Source organism: Diceros bicornis, chromosome 35, assembly GCF_020826845.1.
Source record: "Diceros bicornis minor isolate mBicDic1 chromosome 35, mDicBic1.mat.cur, whole genome shotgun sequence".
NCBI classification, from domain to species: domain Eukaryota; kingdom Metazoa; phylum Chordata; class Mammalia; order Perissodactyla; family Rhinocerotidae; genus Diceros; species Diceros bicornis.
The window spans coordinates 32,901,191-32,920,512 of record NC_080774.1 but is presented as its reverse complement, the minus strand read 5'-3'; the positions used below and the strand labels follow the sequence as shown (position 1 = coordinate 32,920,512).

Below are 19,322 nucleotides of genomic sequence, written 5' to 3'. Positions count from 1 at the left end.
ATCATGAATGCTGAAGCTCAGGGGCAAGAAAATCTAATCTGGAAGGACTGAGGGTTTGCTGGAAGACGGGCTATTCAGGCACCCAGGTGGTGCCGGGGCGTCAGGAACCAGTCATGGGTTCCTATAGGAAATGGCTTTCCTCGACAGCTGTAGCGTGGCCCCAGCTCAGGGCCCCTCTGCTCCCTTTGAGGCGAGGGGATGGAGGGCGTCGAGAAGCCATGACCCGGGCCCACACACTCACCCTCTCCTCCGCCAGCCTCTTCATCTCCTCCTGCAGCTTGCTCAGGATGTGCAGGTTCGGCTTGTTCTTCTTGGCATATTGCTGCAGCTCAATCACGCTCTTGTCTGAGGTCTCCTGGGGAGCACAGTGCCTCACTCTCAGGACTGCCAAGGGCCTCACAGGCACCCTGTGGCCCGGAACCAGAGATGCACGCATGGCCCCACACTCAACCCATGCCCAGCAGGGTGATGTAGCAGCAGAGAATGTGGAGCAGTCTACGGCCACCTCCACTTCTGCTTCATTCTCAGCAGGCACGGCCTTCTCCCTTCACAGGACAAAGGCACTCTAGCACCCAGCTGCTTCTACTCCCAACCCCGGGTGCAGCAGGGAGGATGGAAACACCTGACACGGCCAGCAGGGACAGCATGCTGCTGGACGGGACACGCCCCGGGCCCAGGGCCGGCTGAGAATCTGTCGGCCCAACGCTGAGCTCTCTGCAGGCCCTATAACTTGCAGAACAGGATCATGCTGTCCTGAGGCCCTTTCTGTCTTAAGAGGCCATCTCTGAGGATGTCTGCCACGCCTCAGGGTACCAAACTCCACTGTCCTCCAAAAGCCAAGCACTGGGGCTGTGTCTGGGCTGGACCCCTCGCCCTCCAGCTTAGGAAGGACTCCCACCCATGGGCCAAAGTGGGCTTTCTCTCCCTCAGTCTTAGCCCAAGACAATGCACAGAAGTAAAACACACACACAAAGGCAGAAGTAAGCTTCACCTGCACTGCGTCTGAGTTTTCTCAACAACAGATATCCTAAGGTTCTTCTAAGCACCTGGGGGCCCAGTGTCACCTCCCTCACCCCACCGTGTCATGCCCAGAATGAGGACCTCTTCAGGAATGGCCTGAGGGTCCACAGCATGGTCCTCGGGGTCACCACCTGCAGTCCCCTGCTCCATGCCAACCACCCTTCCCCTTACTAGGGTGTAGAAAACCCAGACCATTTCTGTAAACATCAAGAGAAAAATTTTTAAATGTAAACACTCCTGTCCCAACACTTCCCTCCACCCCACAAAGCACACAAACCTAAGGGTATTGGTTTAAATCTCAAGATCTTGGCAAAAACAGCAGAAACAAAACAGATGACACACACAGGCTGTTTAGTTACAAGTAAACTGGTGTTCATAGCTAGGGAGAGCTGCCCTTGTATGCTCACTCTCCCTTAAGCCACTAGGTGTCCTCAAATGAGCACAAGGCATCTCTTAGAGAGGACGGGGAGAGCCCAGCTGCCCAACTCTGTTCCGTGACAGCGGGACCCCAGACATGTTGGGTGGCGGGAACAAGACACAGAAGCTGTCCTAGGCCCTGGGAAGGGGTCTGGTTACCTGTTTGACCATCTTGCTGCTTTCACGGCCATACATGCGCAGTAAAGACCCCCAGTTCTTGACATGTGGGTGCAGCAGCTGAAGGATTTTCTGAGATGCTAACTGTTTTCCGACTCTCTTATTCTTACCTGTGAAGAGGGAGAAGAAACATGGCGAGAGGGAGTCACAAACATACAGCTGTCCACACAGCCCCCTCACCTCAACAGGAGCGCACCTGCCATTCCCCGCACCTGGCCAAGGGCACATTCCACAGGAAGGGGTGAGAAGTGCTCTACCACCGTGCTGAGCACGCCCATCTCACGACCCTGAAGCCAGGACCCAGCACTACCCTACTGTGCGGAGCAGCCCATCAGAGGCTCTGGGAGGTCAGGATGGACCCAAGGTCACACAGCTTAAGAGATCTCCCTCCTGACACAACCCCACATTTCCAGACACACAGACAAGAAGAAACAAGGCATCATGAAGCACGTGGCCTGGGGCTCCTTGGGGGCAGGCAGAGAGTAGGGGGCTCCACCAGAAGGCCCAGAGGAAGAGTTTCCAGAGGATGTGTGTGAGCTTTGGAGGCAGTTACTAGGCAGAGGGAAGGCAGGGCCAGGGCGCAGAGTGGGTCTGGAGAATGGCGAGTGCCAGGAGATACCTCTGGCCAGGAGGGCCAAGACTGGCCACGCTTCCAGACAGGGCCTCCTGGGTTGGATGTGAGGAGGTTACAGGGCCAGGATCCCTACTCTGTCCCACACCCTGCCCGCCTGCTCAGGAGTGCATCTCAGCAGGGACTGGGGCGCAGGGCACTCCGGGGCTCAATGTGGTCCTGCAGTTTTACTAAGGCTCATTTGTGCACTGCCTTCTCATTTACACAGCACCAGCTTTGTGTTTACTGGAGTTACACAAAGTTTTCTTTTAAAATAAACATAGGGACCTCTGCAGTGGTGTAGTGGTTAAGTGTGAGTGCTCCACTTCGGCGGCCCGGGGTTCACAGGTTCGGATCCTGGGCACAGACCTGCACACCGCTCATCAAGCCATGCTGTGGTGGCGTCCCGTATACAAAATAGAAGAGGATGGGCACAGATATTAGCTCAGGGCTAATCTTCCTCAGCAAAAAGAAGAAGATTGGCAACAGACATTAGCTCAGGGCCACTCTTCTTCACCAAAAAAATAAATAAAATAAATATATTTTAAAAAGTGGCTATTTCAGAAACCAAATTAGGTCGAGTATACAGGTGATGCACACAAAGCCCAGAACACAGAGGGGCAGGCGCACACCCAGCACAGGGATGCAGAGTGTGGCAGTGTGGAGGCTCTGCTGCCCTTTTAGGAGGATGCCTCTCCTCCCGCCCCAGGGACCAAGGGCTGGAGAGGGGCAGTGGTGGCAGAAGGGGAACACATGGCCCAGCCAAAATGACCAGCCCGAGCCCAGGAGAGGGGAGGACAGAGGCGGCGCACACAGGACTACCACAGTCACGCCTCAGGCTGGAGGTGAGATACTGGTGGACACAACCGCAAGTGATCAGCACACGCAGCTGCAGCTTGGGAGTGACGCCAGGGCAGTGGCCAGCGATCAAGCCATAGAGGCTTGAGGCTCCCAGAGAGGCCACAGGCAGGACCCCACAGGGCGACAGCCCCCAGTGGTCATCTGAAAGCGTGGTGGGTGGAGAGGAGGCAGTCCTTACACCAGCCGCGCACTGTGTGCTTGCCGCACGCCATGACATATTCACTCTTCTGGTTTTTACCAGGAACCACTTCAAACTTGATGGATGTGTCACCCATTCCATGGTTTCTTTAAGAGAAAACAAAGACAACAGGTGACATCAGCTGAGAAGGAGGAAATGGCTGCTTCTGGAAAGTCCTTTCTTTGAAGACAATGCCAACCCTTTTCCTCAAACCCCTTCTCAGCTGAAGAGACCCTCCTGGTACACCCGATCTGACCCCACGGGGCTCTGACAGCCCACCAGGCGCAAGCAGCTTCTGTGTGTGCAGGAAACACTTGCAATGGCTCGGCCTTGAGCATCCCATCTTGAGCCAGGACAAATGGTCAGTGAGGATGTTGGACGCCCAGAGAGAAGCCCCCACGACCATACTTAGGAGGGGAAGCACCTCGCCCTACCTTTTAAGGCACTCGTGGAGGATCTGATAGGGAGACAACAGTCCGGCCTTGCTGGTCAGCTCGTAGACCCGCGAGTCCTCGATACTGATGTGGTTAAAATACTACAAAACAAAGTAGCCACTCCTAAGTGCTGGACCAAGCCCACCGGCCTCACGGAGCTGCTCCCCGTGCTACTTCCCCCAGAGGCTTCCTGTCCTCCTCATTACCTCACGGAGCACGCCACACCCCCCACACCTCCCTGTCCAGCTGCTCCTTTGAGACACAGATTGAGGGCCGGCGCTGTGCAAGGCTGGAGAGAGCACTGCGCGACGGGGTGGGAGAGCCTGGTGCAGCAAGGGCCTGGACTGCATGGCTGGCCAGCCTGGGGAGCCCTTCCTGAATCTGAGTCTGATCAGACAATTAGAAATCTAAAGATAAGCAACCTTAGGAGAAAAACTTGACGATCATTATAGTGAGATTACAGAAGAGAGAAGGTAAGCCAGACACAAAAGCTGCCCTCTAAAAGGCCAAGCTCCCTGAAGGCTGAAGCTCCACAGCACACACAGCCCAAGAGGCTGCGAAGGGCCTAGCCCAGCTCTACTCTCAAACACGAAGTCTTCCTGGCTCTGACACCAATCACTGTGACCAAGGAACAGAAAGGTTAAGAAGGGTTAACAGGGGCCGGCCCAGTGGTGTAGTGGTTAAGTTCACGTGCTCCACTTCAGCGTCCTGGGGTTCGCAGGTTCGAATCCCGGGCGCGGGCCAATACACCGCTCATCAAGCCATGCTGTGGCGGCGTCCCATATACAAAATGGAGGAAGACAGGCACAGACGTTAGCTCAGGGACAATCTTCCTCACCAAAAAAAAAAGGGAGGGTTAACAGTTAAGGGAAAAGGAAGTTCTGCAGGACAGAGGCAGACACCAGTCAGGAGGTGGCTCTGACCCCCAACTGCCCCCTGGTGAATGGAGGATGCCGTCTGGCCCCCTCAGGAGCATAGCCCACCTCCCCAGTGTGGGCTGGGTTAGTCTCCTGGGGCTGCCATAACAAAGTACCACAAACTGGGTAGCTTAAAACAACAGAAATTTATTTTCTCACAATTCTGGAGGCCAGAAGTCCAAAATCAAAGTGTTAGCAGGGCGCCGCTTCCTCTGAAGCCTCTCGGGGAGGATCCTTCCTTGACTTTTCCAGCTCCTGGCAGGCCCAAGCTTTCCTTGGCTTGTGGCAGCATCACTCCCATCTCCACTGGGCGTTCTCTCCATCTCCCTCCCCTCTTCTTATAAGAACACTTATAACACTGCTGCTTTGGGCAGGGAGGTGGGGGATTCCTCTCCCACCACCTGCCTCAGCGAGGAGGCAGACTCACTGCGACAATCAAGGAAAAAAAGGCTCTGTTTCTGAAGAGGACTGCTAATTCTGGAGAGCAGGAAATCCTCTTACTATTGTTTGGCTATTGTCTTCAAACAGGTCCCCACAAGATGCCTCCACTCTCAAGCACCCACATCAGTATGGATCAGTTTCCAGAGAAAGTTATTCACCAGGACGTCAGGCCCTGGGCTCGTCCTCAATGGCTGCCAGGCAGCCGAGCCATCAGCAGTGTCTTGCTCTCACTCAGCCCATGAGGACCCTCTCTCTAACCAGCAGTCAGCACCTGGGCTGTGGACCTACAGGGAGGCTGAGCAGGTGGAGAATGATCCACGTAGCCTCTGGCTCCAGAAGCCACCCTGACGGAGCCAAGCCCAACACACACACTGCCGGAGAACACACACTTGGAAGCCCAAAGACACCCAACAGCCTCTGGCAAAGGCCCACACCATAATTACTTGCACCACTGGCCTCAGCCACACATCACTGATGGTTAACCTGCCAGGGGAGTGTGGGACGGCAGCTCTCAAGAGAACACAGAAAAAGAGCAAAAGTGACCCACTAACAACGGCACAGGAGAAGCCCGGGTGGTCAGTGGCTGGCACACAGTGAAGGACCATGAGGGAGCACCAAAGACAGCCCAACACCCATAAATTCAACAATTTAGATAAAATGGACCAATTCCTTAAAAAACGCAATCTACCTAAATTGCCCTACTCTATTCAAGAAATTGAATTTATAGTTAAAAACCTTCCCACAAAGAAAAGTCCGGGGGCAGATAGCTTCACAGACAACTACCAAACACTTCAGGAAGAAATAACACTGATTCCATAGAGGCTCTTGAAAAAAATCTCAACAGGAGGGACAATTGCCAACTCATTTTATGATGCTAGCAGTACTCTGCCATTAACATCAGAACAAGACAGTACGAGAAAACTACAGACTAACATCCCCCACGAACACAGATGCAAAAATCCTAAACAGAGTATTAGCAAACTAAAACCATTAACACATAAAGAGGAATATATACCATGCCCAAGTAGGACTTATCCCAGGAAAGCATTTTTTTTTTTGGTGAGGAAGATTAGCCCTGAGCTAACATCTCTTGCCAGTCCTCCTCTTTTTGCTGAGGAAGATTTGCCTTGGGCTAACATCCATGTCCATCTTCCTTACTTAGGGGGCTGGCCTGGTGGCATAGTGTTTAAGTTCGTGTGCTCTGCTTTGGCAGTCCAGGGTTCGTGGGTTTGGATCCTGGGCATGGAATGGCGCACCACTTATCAAGCCATGCTGTGGCAGGCATCCCACATATAAAGTAAAGGAACATGGGCACGGATGTTAGCCCACGGCCAATCTTCCTCAGCAAAAAGAGAAGGATTGGCAACGGATGTTAGCTTAGTGCTAATCTTCCTCACACACACACACAAAAAAAAATCAGGGCAGGCCCCGTGGCCTAGTGGTTAAGTTCAGTGTGCTCTGCTTCGGCAGCCTGGGTTCAATTCCTGGGCATGGAACTACACCACTTGTCGGCAGTCACACTATGGCAGCGACCCACATACAAAACAGAGGAAGATTGGCACGGGTGTTAGTTCAGGACGAATCCTCCAAGCAAAAACAGGAAGATTGGCAACAGACGTTAGCTCAGGGCCGATCTTCCTCAGCAAAAATAAATAAATAAATAAAAATCAATGAATCAACATAATTCACTATATTAACAATTGAAAAACGTTATGATAATGTCAATAGATACAGAAAGGGCATCTGACAAAGTCCCCAAACACCCTTTCACGATAAAAATACTCAATAAGCCAGGAAGAGAAGAGCCCTTCCTCAACCTGATACAGGGCATCAACAAAAAACTGACAGCGAACATCCTGCTCCACGGCGAGAGACTGGCTGTTTGCCCCTGAGGTCAGGAACAAGACAAGGACGTCTACCCTCCCCACAGCTACTCAGCACTGTACTGGAGCTCCCAGCCAGAGCAGTAAGGCAAGAAAAAAAAATAAAAGGCAGATATTTAGATTGGAAAGGAAGAAGTCCAACCATCTTTAATCAGAGTCAATCTGATCCTCTACATAGAAATTCCAAAGAAATCCACAGAAAAACTACTAGAACTAATAAATAAGTTTAGCAAAGCCACAGGACACAAGGTCAATATACAAATAATAAACTGTATCTCTACATACTAGCAATCAACAGTCAGAATGAAAACTAAAGTCCTACTCACAATAGCACCAAAACACATGAAATACTTAAGCCTAAATTAAATAAAATATGTCCAGGATCTGTATGCTGAAAACGACCCAACACCAATGAAAGACATAAAAGAAGTCCTCAGTAAATACAGAGATACACTGGGTTTGCAAATTAAAAGACTAAATATTGTTAGGATGTCAATTCTCCCTAAATGTATCTACAGATGTAACATAATTCCAATCAAAATCCCAGTAGAAGTTTTTGTAGATACTGACATACTGTTTCTAAAATGTATATGGAAAGGCAAAGGAGCTAGAATAACCAAAGAGTGTTTTTGAAAAACAACAAAGTAGGAGGGTTCACACTATCTGATTTCAAGACTTCTAGTCATCAAGACAGTGTGGCATTGGTGAAAGGACACACAGATCAAGGAGACAGAACCAAGTCCAGAGACAGACCCACTCAGATACAGTCATATGACTTCTGAGAAAGAGGCAAAGGCAATCCTGGTCGAACATACATCTGCCGTAGGCCCCACAAGCCCATTCGAGGCAGTGACCAACGCTCCCGTGGAAATCCGCACGGCCTCACAGGAGCCTACTGCCCATCACCCCAAACTGGAGCCATGCACCACGCCTCACAGGCAAGAAGGGAGAACAGCCCGCACAGCCCTGTGGTGGGCACTGCACAGCAGTAAAATGACCCAGCCACCAACACGGCACCAATGCCGGTGAACCTCACGTGCGTCACGTGGGGTCAGAGTCTGGTTTAAAGGCTACCTACCTTGTCACTCCACTGACAGGACTTTCTGGAACTGGCTAACCTACAGGGACAGTTGAGTGCCTACCAGGGGATACAAGTTGGGGGAATTCTGACTACAAAGGGGCAGCACGAGAGAATCTGGGAGGGGAGAACACTTGGAAATAGTCTGTGTCTTGATGGCACTGTTGGTTACATGACAAAAGTATGCGTGTGTCAAAACTCATATAACTGTACCAAAAAGTGAACTTAACTCTATGTAAATTAAAAAGTAAACTGGAAAAAAACCCCACAAACGGTCACTAACACCTAAATTCTAGAATAACCGTGAACCAACCAACCCACAGCTACCTAAAAAGCAAACAAATGCCGAGAAGAAATCACTCAGGTCTTGTGAAAGGGAGCAGTGCCTGTTCTAGTCGTCTGTTTTCCCTTTTTAATCAGCACCAAACATGCTCTGCCCCGAGCCTCTGCCTCCTGCGGTAGCTTGCGCTCGGGGTGTCCTACATCGGTACCACCTTGTTAGTGGACCTTGTGACTCACGGACGGCAGCCCACAGCGAGAGCTCCCACAGCACTGGAGCCCACCTGGTCCACCTTGGCATCTCGCCCTCTCCTCTGGAGTCCAAACTATGAGGGGACGCTGCCCCCACAGCCCGGGCTCTGGCGCCACACGGGCAACCATGGGGAAGCGGGGTTGCCACCACCAAGCCACTCACGAGAAGGTGATAGAGTTTGAGCCAACTTTTTAGGAGCAAGAGCCAGCTATTCCCATCAGCCAGGAGTGTGCTGCTGTTGACAGAGAAGCTACTTTCTCCTCTGACAAATTTTAAAACGGGAAAAACACAGAATGTGTGTGCACACACATAGTGTATAATTAAATTAGAAGTGTGGAAAAAACCTCTCAAGAGCATGCGAACACATATTTTGGTCATCCTTTCTAGTTGCTGGTACAGAGCTCCTAAAATCCTTAGAATATCCTGAGCCATAGGAGTGTCTTTTGTTACTCAAAATGAGCCCTGTGGACCACTCCTGAGTTTATGCTAACAAGGTGGCTCAGGGTGGGGTTTCATTCTACTAACCCTGGAGAATTTTCAATGATCTCAACATGCCATAATTTCTCAAATCATTCTTAATTTACCTAAATTACTATAAACTTTACCACAACAACATCCATAGGCATATGCCAACAAATCGGACAATCTAGAAGAAATGGATAAATTCTTAGACTCATACAACCTCCCAAAACTGAACCAAGAAGAAATAGAGAATCTGAATAGACCAATCACAAGTAAAGAGATTGAAATAGTAATCAAAAACCTCCCAAAAAATAAAAGTCCAGAACCAGACGGCTTCTCCAGTGAACTTTACCAAACATTCAAAGAAGATCTAACACCCATCCTTCTCAAACTATTCCAAAAAATAGAGGAAGATGGAACACTTCCTAACTCATTCTACGAGGCCCACATCACCCTGATACCAAAACCAGACAAAGACAATACAAAAAAGGAAAATTACAGGCGAATATCGCTGATGAATACAGATGCAAAAATCCTCAACAAAATATTGGCAAACCAAATATAGCAATACATTAACAAGATCATACACCATGATCAAGTGGGATTTATACCAGGGACGCAGGGATGGTTCAACATCCACAAATCAATCAACGTGATACACCACATTAACAAAACGAGGAATGAAAACCACATGGTCATCTCAATAGACGCAGAGAAGGTATTTGACAAGATCCAACATCCACTTATGATAAAAACTCTCATCAAAATGGGTATAGAAGGAAAGATCCTCAACATAATAAAGGCTATTTATGACAAACCCACAGCCAGCATCATACTCAACAAGGAAAGTCTGAAAGCCATCCCTCTGACAACAGGAATGAGACAAGGCTGCCCACTCTTGCCATTCTTATTCAGCATAGTACTGGAGGTTTTGGCCAGAGCAGTTAGGCAAGAAAAAGGAATAAAAGGAATCCAAATAGGCAACGAAGAAGTGAAACTCTCACTATTTACAGATGACATGATTTTATATATAGAAAACCCTAAAGAATCCACTGGAAAACTATTGGAAATAACGAATAACTACAGCAAAGTCACAGGGTACAAAATCAACCTACAAATATCAGTTGCATTTCTGTATGCTAATAACAAACTAACAGAGAGAGAACTCAAAATGATAATACCATTTACAATTGCATCAAAAAGAATAAAATATCTAGGAATAAATCTCACCAAGGAAGTGAAAGACCTATACAATGAAAACTACAAGACATTATTGAAAGAAATCGATAATGACATAAAGAAATGGAAAGACATCCCATGCACATGGATTGGAAAAATAAACATAGTTAAAATGTCTATATTACCTAAAGCAATCTACAGATTCAACGCAATCCCAATTAGAATCCCAATGACATTCTTCACGGAAATAGAAAAAAGAATATTAAAATTCACTTGGAGCAACAAAAGACCCTGAATAACTAAAACAATCCTAAGAAAAAAGAACAAAGCTGGAGGCATCACAATCCCTGACTTCAAAACATACTACACAGCAATAGTAATCAAAACAGCATGGTACTGGGGCCAGCCCCATGGCTTAGCGGTTAAGTACGCGTGCTCCACTACCGGCGGCCCGGGTTCGGATCCCGGGCGCGCACTGACGCATCACTTCTCCAGCCATGCTGAGGCAGCGTCCCACATACAGCAACTAGAAGGATATGCAACTATGACATACAACTATCTACTGGGGCTTTGGGGGAAAAAAAGGAGGAGGATTGGCAATAGATGTTAGCTCAGAGCCAGTCTTCCTCAGCAAAAAGAGGAGGATTAGCATGGATGTTAGCTCAGGGCTGATCTTCCTCACACACACACACACACACACACAAAAAAAAAACCAGCATGGTACTAGTACAAAAACAAACACACAGATCAATGGAACAGAACTGAAAGCCCAGAAATAAAACCACACATACACGGACAGCTAATTTTCGACAAAGGAGCTAACAACATACAATGGAGAAAAGAAAGTCTCTTCAATAAATGGTGCTGGGAAAACAGGACAGCCACATGCAAAAGAATGAAAGTGGACCATCTGCTATCGCCATTCACAAAAATTAACTCAAAATGAATCAAAGACCTGAAGGTGAGACCTGAAACTATAAAACTCACAGAAGAAAATGTAGGCAACACGCTACTTGACATTGGTCATAAAGGAATCTTTTCAGATGCCATGCCTAGTCAGACTAGGGAAACTAAAGAAAAAATAAACAAGTGGGACTTTATCAGATTAAAGAGCTTCTACAAGACAAATGAAACCAGGATCAAAATGAATAGACAACACACCAGCTGGGAGAAAATATTTGCAAAACATATATCTGACAAGGGGTTAATCTCCATAATATATAAGGAACCCACACACTGAACAACAAAAAAACAAACAACCTGATCAAAGAATGGGCAGAGAAAATGAAAAGACACTTCTCCAAAGAAGATATACAGATGGCCAATAGGCATATGAAAAGATGTTCAATATCACTAATCATCAGGGAAATGCAAATCAAAACTACAATAAGATATCACCTCACGCCCGTTAGAATGGCTATAATCACCAAGACAAAAAACAACAAACGTTGGAGAGGATGTGGAGAAACGGGAACCCTCATCTACTGCTGGTGGGAATGCAACCTGGTGCAGCCTCTATGGAAAACGGTATGGAGATTCCTCAAAAAATTAAAAATAGAAATACCCTATGATCCAGCTAGCCCACTACTGGGAATATATCCAACGAACCTGAAATCAACAATCCAAAGAGGCTTATGCACCCCTCTGTTCGTTGCAGCATTATTCACTATAGCCAAAAAGTGGAAGCAACCCAAGTGTCCCTTGACTGATGACTAGATCAAGAAAATGTGGTGTATATATACAATGGAATACTACTCAGCCATAAAAAAGGACAAAATTGTCCCATTTGCAACAACATGGATGGACCTGGAGGGTATTATGTTAAGTGAAATAAGCCAGAAAGAGAAAGACAAACAGTGCATGATTTCACTCATATGTGGAATATAAACCAACACATGGACAGAAAGAACTGTATTGTGGTTACCAGGGGCAAAGGGGGTGGGAGGTGGGCACAAGTGGTGAAGGGAGACATGTATATGGTGATAGACAAACAAAAATGTACAATCAAAATTTCATGTTATAAACTATTAAGACATCAATAAAAAAATACTTTAACAACAACAAAAAAAATCCATAGGCAAGTGGGTCACAGGTCCTACAAGCTAGGACATGTGAGACCCCCCCACTCTAGGGGTCAACAGCAGAGCCTATTCAGATCAACTGCCACACCAAAGCAAAGCCCCATCTTCCAGAAAGGCTGCTGGAACCATGCATCCCCTGCCTGCCCAGGCCACGGCCATCTCCCAGTGCCAGAACCACAGTCACTCCTTCATGTGTCTCCACCCCATATCAGAGGACAGGCAGATCTGCCTGTCAGGAAGGATGGCGGAGGTGAAACCTACACAGCCCAGGCCCCATCAATTGCAACAACCCATCCTAAGAGTCTTGGCAGGCTTGCAGGGGGCAGTCTAGGAAATGGGTTGTCCAAAGTGTGTGGGGAGCCTCCCTGAGCACCATATCTCCAGAGCTAGGTCACTCAGAAATAAAGTTGAAAATGTGATGTTTTCCTGGAAGAGCTATTCCTTTTGAGACTGTGTCTGCTCTGAGTGAAGTCTGCAATTTCTCTGTGGCCTGTCCATGACAATGAAGTACAGAAAACATTAGAAACTTGAGTGTAATTTCACACTGCCATGGGTATTTTCCCATATTTTATAATAGTCTAAGTCCAAAAAGATTGGAAATTTTTTTGTGTGTATGAGGAAGATCGGCCCTGAGCTAACATCTGCCAATCCTCCTTTTTTTTTTTTTGCTGAGGAAGACTGGCCCTGGGCTAACATCCATGCCCATCTTCCTCTACTTTATATGGGATGCCGCCACAGCATGGCTTGACAAGCGGTGCGTCGGTGCACACCCAGGATCAAACCCAGCGAACCCCAGGCCGCTGCAGCGGAGCGCACGCACTTAACCGCTTGCCCACCAGGCTGGCCCTGGAAAAAATTTTTAAGTGCATCTCGAGGCACTTCTGGAGTGGCAGAATAAGGACCTCCAAAATTTGCTCCTCCAAAGAAACAACAAAAACACTGACAAAAATTGTCAAAATCAACTTTTTCAGAATTCTAGAAATTAAAGACTATAATCTGAGGAGCATTTATTCAAGAAAAACAGCTGAATCTTGGTAAGAACGAGGTTTGTGGCATTTTAACTTGACCCATTCCCATCTCCGCTTCCCAATTCCATGGTAGCTGTGGGAACCAGCAGCTTCACTGCCACTGAAGAAGGCAGAATGGTCCCCAATACCCCAAAGACAAAGAACCATCACTATCTGGCCTGTCGGGCAGCTCTTTAGAAAAGCCCTTTGTGGGACTTGTCTTTATTTGACCCAACTCAGAGCTCACTCAGTTGAAAACAGCCCAATTCCCCAGGAAATTTGTCAAAAACAATCAGTGGCAACTGCCTCATATTGCAGTTGCCTGAGGCTGGGATACCAGCTGGCAAGGCAAAAGGCAGGTCAAAAAATATGAAAGCAAAAGCTGAAAAATGAGACACCCACAGGAGGCTTTAAAAAGCTCCCACATGTCTAGGGATCTAGGTGGCCATGTGCCTGCCCAGGAAAGATCAGAGAAGGCCCTAATCTCTCACTCCTGGTTGACCCAGAAGCTCTGTGCAGGTGGGAAGTAAAGACTAGGCAGAGTTGTCAATTACTGGAGCCCCAACACCCACCCAGAGCCCTGTGGCAAAGGAAAATCTCTTACCTGAACCTCACAGAATTAGTCCAGGAAAGTTACTGTTACGGGCTGAATTGTGTCCCCCCAACCCCAATTCATATGCTGAAGTCCTAACGTCCAGGACCTCAGAGTGTAACCTTATTTGAAGACAGGTTCTTTACAGAGGTAATCAAGTTAAAATGAGATCATTAGGGTGGGCCCTAATCCAATCTGACTGGTGTCCTTATAAAGAGGAAATTTGGAGACAAACACACACACACACAGAGTAAGCCATATAAAGATGAAGACATTCATCTGCAAATCAAGGAGAAAGGCCTGGAAATGATCTTTCCCTCACAGCCCCCAGCAGGAACCAACCCTGCTGACATCCTGATTTTAGATGTCTGGCCTCCAGAACTGTGAGGCAATAAATTTCTGTTGTTTAAGCCACTCAGTTTGTGATACCATGTAACGCCAATCATAGCAAACTAAGAAAGTCACTAAACAAACAGCAACAACAACAACAAGTAGCAAAAACAACAAATCTTGGGAAGGAGAGGTAATCTGATATCCACAATTGCCACACTGTATTATTTAAAATGTCCAGGTTTCATTGACAACAAAAAAATTACAAGACACAGAAAGAAACTGAAATCCATAGGCCATACTTGTGGGGAAAAAAGCAGTCAATACGAGCCATCCCTGAGGAAGATGGACTTATGAGATAAAGACTTTAAATCAGCTATAATAAATATGCTCAAAGAACCAAAAAAAAAAAACAGTCTCAAGAATTAAAAGTATAAGAACAATATCTCAGCAAATAGAGAATATCAATAAAGACAGAAATTACGAAAAATGCACTAGAGGGGTTCAATAGCAGATCTCTGCAGTCAGAAGATCAGCAAACTTGAAGACAGGCTAACTGAAAACATCCAGTCTCAGGAACATAAAAAAAATAATGAAAAAAAAAAAGAACAGAGCCTGAGAGACCTGTGGGATACCATGAAGTGTACCAATTTACATATAATGGGAGTCCCAGAAAGAGAGGAAACATATAAAAGGGCAAAAAGAATATTTGAGGAAATAATGGCTGAAACTTCCAGAGGATGAAAAACATTAATCTACATATCCAGGAAGCTGAACAAACTCCAAAAAGAATCAAGCAAAGAAATCCACACATAGACATCTCTGTCAAAGGCCAAAGACAGAGAATCGTGAAAGTAGTAAGAGAAGCCATTCATCATTAAAGCAACCCTCAGTCAGATTGACAACTGACTTCTCATTCCTTATAGAGGCCAAAAGGTGGGAGGATGACATAGTCCAATTATGCAGAAAAAGAATGTCAACCAAGAATTCTGTTTCCAGCAAAACTGTGCTTCAAAAATGAAGGAGATATTAAGAGGGACAGCCCCGTGGCTTATTGGTTAAGTGTGCGCGCTCCGCTTGCTGGCGGCCCGGGTTCGGATCCCCGGCGTGCACCGATGCACCGCTTCTACAGCCATGCTGAGGCTGCATCCCACTTACAGCAACTAGAAGGATGTGCAGCTATGACATGCAACTATCTACTAGGGCTTTGGGGGAAAATAAATAAATAAATAAAATTTTAAAAAAAAAAAAAGGAGAAATTAAGATATTCCCAGATAAAGAAAAACTGAGAGAATCCATTGCTAGTAGATCTGACCTACAAGAAATACCAAAGGGCCTTTAGGCCCTGAAATAAAAGGACACTATAGACTGTAACTCAAACACACACAACGAACTAAGAGCACTGCAAAAGGTTAAGGTAACTACATTGGTAAATAAAAGGCAATAGAAATGCATTCTGCTTGTAACTCCTTTTTTCTCCTGAGTTAAAAGACAACTACATAGAGCAATAATTATAAATCTATCTTGATGGACACACAACACATAAAGATGTAATTTGTGATAATAACAGCATAAAGAGGGGGATAAACAGAGGAGTGACGTCGGCATCTCGGCAGAGTAAGCTCTCCCATAGACTCTCCCCGTTAAGATACAACAAAAAGGACATTCATGTACCAACAGAAGACATTCACACAACACAAAAGACATCTGAGAGACCCACGCAGCGATACGTCTGAAGGTGGAGGTGATGGAACCCCTGGAAGGAAGTGGAAGGAGGTAAGGAGAATTCCTCTCCTTCCCAAACAGCAGTGACCCCGTGACTGCACGGCTCTCAGAGAGGGGGGAGGGGGCAGCCCTCTATGAGAAAACTGTTGCTCTCCAAGTTCCCTCACAGCCCATAGGAAACCCCCACAAAGAGGTGACTGAACTGTTGCAGGAGTGTCTTCATCAAGCTAGCACTCCAGGAGAGCAGACAGCGAGGGAAGAGTGAGAAAACCCCAGGATCGGGCAGGTGAAAGAGAGCGCCCCTCCCCCTACCCAGCACTGCAGCACAGCCAGTCGGCTAGCACGCCCGAGGATCACGGCGAGCCCAGAATACACAGCTCTTGACCCCCACCAGTGGTGGCAGATGGAAGCCACAACCAGATACTATCCTTATGCAAAGACACAAACCCACACCATCAAACAGTATGAAGAAATATGTAAATACTCCAGACCAGAAGGAAAATGACAGGACCCAGAAATCAATCCTGAAGGCACAGAAATTTATACTCTAAATGACAGAGAATTCAAAATAGCTATCATAAAAAAGCTCAACGAGTTACAAGAAAATACAGATAGTTCAATGAAATCAGTAACTTCTTCACAAGAGATTGAAACTATAAAGAAAAACCAATCAGAAATGTTGGAGATGAAAAAGACAATGGAGGAGATAATGAAAAATGTTTAGTCTTTAAATAACAGACCTGACAATATGGAGGATAGAATTAGCAATCTAGAGGATAGGAATGCATAAATGCTCTAGATGGAGGAGGAGAGAGACCTAAGACTAAAACGTAATGAAGAAATTCTCCAAGAAATATCCAAATCAATTAGGATATGCAACATGAGTATTATAGGTATTCCAGAAGGCGAAGAGAGGGAAAAAGGAGCAGAGAGCTTGTTCAAAGAAATAATAGCTGAGAACTTCCCAAACCTGGAGAAGGAGCTGGAAATACAAGTGAATGAAGCCAACAGATCTCCTAACTATATCAACATAGAAAGACCCTCTCCAAGGCATATAGTAGTAAAGCTGGCAAAAGTGAATTACAAAAATATTAAGGGCAACAGTGCAGAGGGAAATAATGTACAAAGGAACTCCTATCAGGCTTTCAGCAGATTTCTCAGCAGAAACCTTACAGGCTAGGAGACAGTAGAAAGATACATTCAAAATTCTGCGTGACAAAAACTTTCAGCCAAGAATACTCTATCCAGTAAAAATATCCTTCAGATATGATAGAGAAATAAAAACTTTCCCAGCTAAACAAAAGCTAAGGGAGTTCATTGCACAAGATCCCTAATACAAGAAATGCTCAAGAAGGCCCTCATACCTTAAAAAAAAAGAGAAAGGGGATACAAAGCCTTGAGCAAGGAAATAAATAGGTAGACGAAATCATAAAAATTGCAGCTCTCTATCAGAACAGGTTAGCAAACATTTAATTATAACATCAAAGATAAAGAAGGAAAACAGCAAAAATAAATATAATCCTGTAATTTTAACCACAAACTCACAAGACAAATGGAGTAAGTTGTGACAATAATAACTTAGAAGGGGAGGAGGAAAGGGGTGGAATTGGCTTAGCCTAAGGAAATGAGGCCATCAAAAAATGGCCTATCTCATCTATGAGATCTTTTATACAAACCTCATGGTAACCACTAAACAAATAATCAGAACAGAGACACATATGATAAATAAAGAGAAAACTAAGAAAACCATCATACAGAACTACTAAACAGAATTGGTAGTCCGAAACACACATGACAAGAAACAAAGGAAATGCAGAAGACCCGGAAAACAAGCAATAAAATAGCAGCATTAAGCTCTCATACATCAATAATCACTATAAATGTAAATGGATTGAATTCTCCAATCAGAAGACACAGACTGGCTGGATGGATTAAAAAACAAGACCCAAAAATATGCTGCTTCCAGGAAACACATCTCAGCTCTAAAGACAAACACAGGCTCAGAGTGAAGCGGGGGAAGATGATACTCCAAGCAAACGGCAAGCAAAAGAAAGCAGGTGTTGCCATACTTGTATCAGACAAAGCAGACTTCAAGATAAAAATGGCAGTGAGAGACCAAGAGGGGCACTATATAATGATAAAAGGGACATTCCACCAAGAGGACATAACGTTTATGAATATATATGCACCTAACACAGGAGCACCAAAGTATATAAAGCAACTATTAACAGACCTAAAGGGAGAAATTAACAGCAACACAATAACAGTAGGGGACCTCAACACCCCGAAAGTCAACAAGGGAATAGCGGACTTAAATGAAAAACTAGACCAGATGGCCTTAACAGATATATATAGAACACTCCATTCAAAAACAGTAGAATACACATTCTTCTCAAGGGTACAAAGAACATTCTCAAAGATAGACCATGTGCTGGGAAACAAGAGAAACCTCACTAAATTCAAGAAGATTGAAATCATACAGGGGGCCGGCCCAGTGGAGCAAGCAGTTAGGTGTGCGCGCCCCGGTGCAGAGGCCTGGGGTTTGCCAGTTCGAATCCTGGGCGCGCACCGACGCACTGCTCGGCAAGCCATGCTGTGGTGGCGTCCCATATAGAGTGGAGGAGGATGGGCACGGATGTTAGCCCAGGGCCAGTCTTCCTTAGCAAAGAGAAGAGGAGGATTGGCAGATGTTAGCACAGGGCTGATCTTCCTCACCAAAAAAAAAAAGGGGGGGGCCGGCCCCGGTGGCGCAAGAGGTTAAGTGCGCGTGCTCCGCTGCAGCGGCCTGGGGTTTGCTGGTTCAGACCCCAGGCACACACTGACGCACCACTTGTCAAGCCATGCTGTGGCGGCATCCCATATAAAGTAGAGGAAGATGGGCATGGATCTTCCTCAGAAAAAAAAAGAGGAGGATTGGCAGATGTTAGCTCAGGGCCAATCTTCCTCACAAAAAAAAAAAAAATCACATCAAGCATCTTTTCCAACAACAATCCTACGAAACTAGAACTCAACTACAAAAAGAAAGCTGGGAACGTCACAAATAAATGGAGGCTAAATAACATGATACTGAACAACCAATGCATCAATGAAGAAATCAAAGAAGAAATCAAAAAATACCTGGAGACATGAGACCTGAAACTATAAAACTCATAGAAGAAAACATAGGCAACACACTATTTGACATTGGTCATAAAGGAATCTTTTCAGATGACATGCCTACCCAGACTAGGGAAACTATAAAGAAAAAATAAACAAGTGGGACTTTATCAGATTAAAGAGCTTCTATAAGACAAACGAAACCAGAATCAAGATGAACAGACAACCCACCAGCTGGGAGAGAATATTTGCAAAACATACATCTGACAAGCAGTTGATCTCCATAATATATAAAGAACTCA

General features: G+C 46.0%; 1 protein-coding gene across 3 annotated transcripts in view; it reads right to left on the bottom strand.

Annotated features, from left to right (window-relative positions):
• Positions 1 to 19,322, bottom strand: part of DGCR8 (DGCR8 microprocessor complex subunit) — a 238,031-nt gene that overhangs the window by 194,540 nt on the left and 24,169 nt on the right. For all 3 annotated transcript variants that reach the window (XM_058532198.1, XM_058532200.1, XM_058532199.1), the window contains 4 exons: positions 3,698 to 3,798; positions 3,264 to 3,370; positions 1,597 to 1,724; positions 242 to 355 (listed from right to left, as the gene is read on the bottom strand). In XM_058532198.1, the coding sequence (XP_058388181.1) occupies positions 242 to 355; positions 1,597 to 1,724; positions 3,264 to 3,370; positions 3,698 to 3,798 (450 nt within the window). The remainder of the gene's footprint in view (positions 1 to 241; positions 356 to 1,596; positions 1,725 to 3,263; positions 3,371 to 3,697; positions 3,799 to 19,322) is intronic.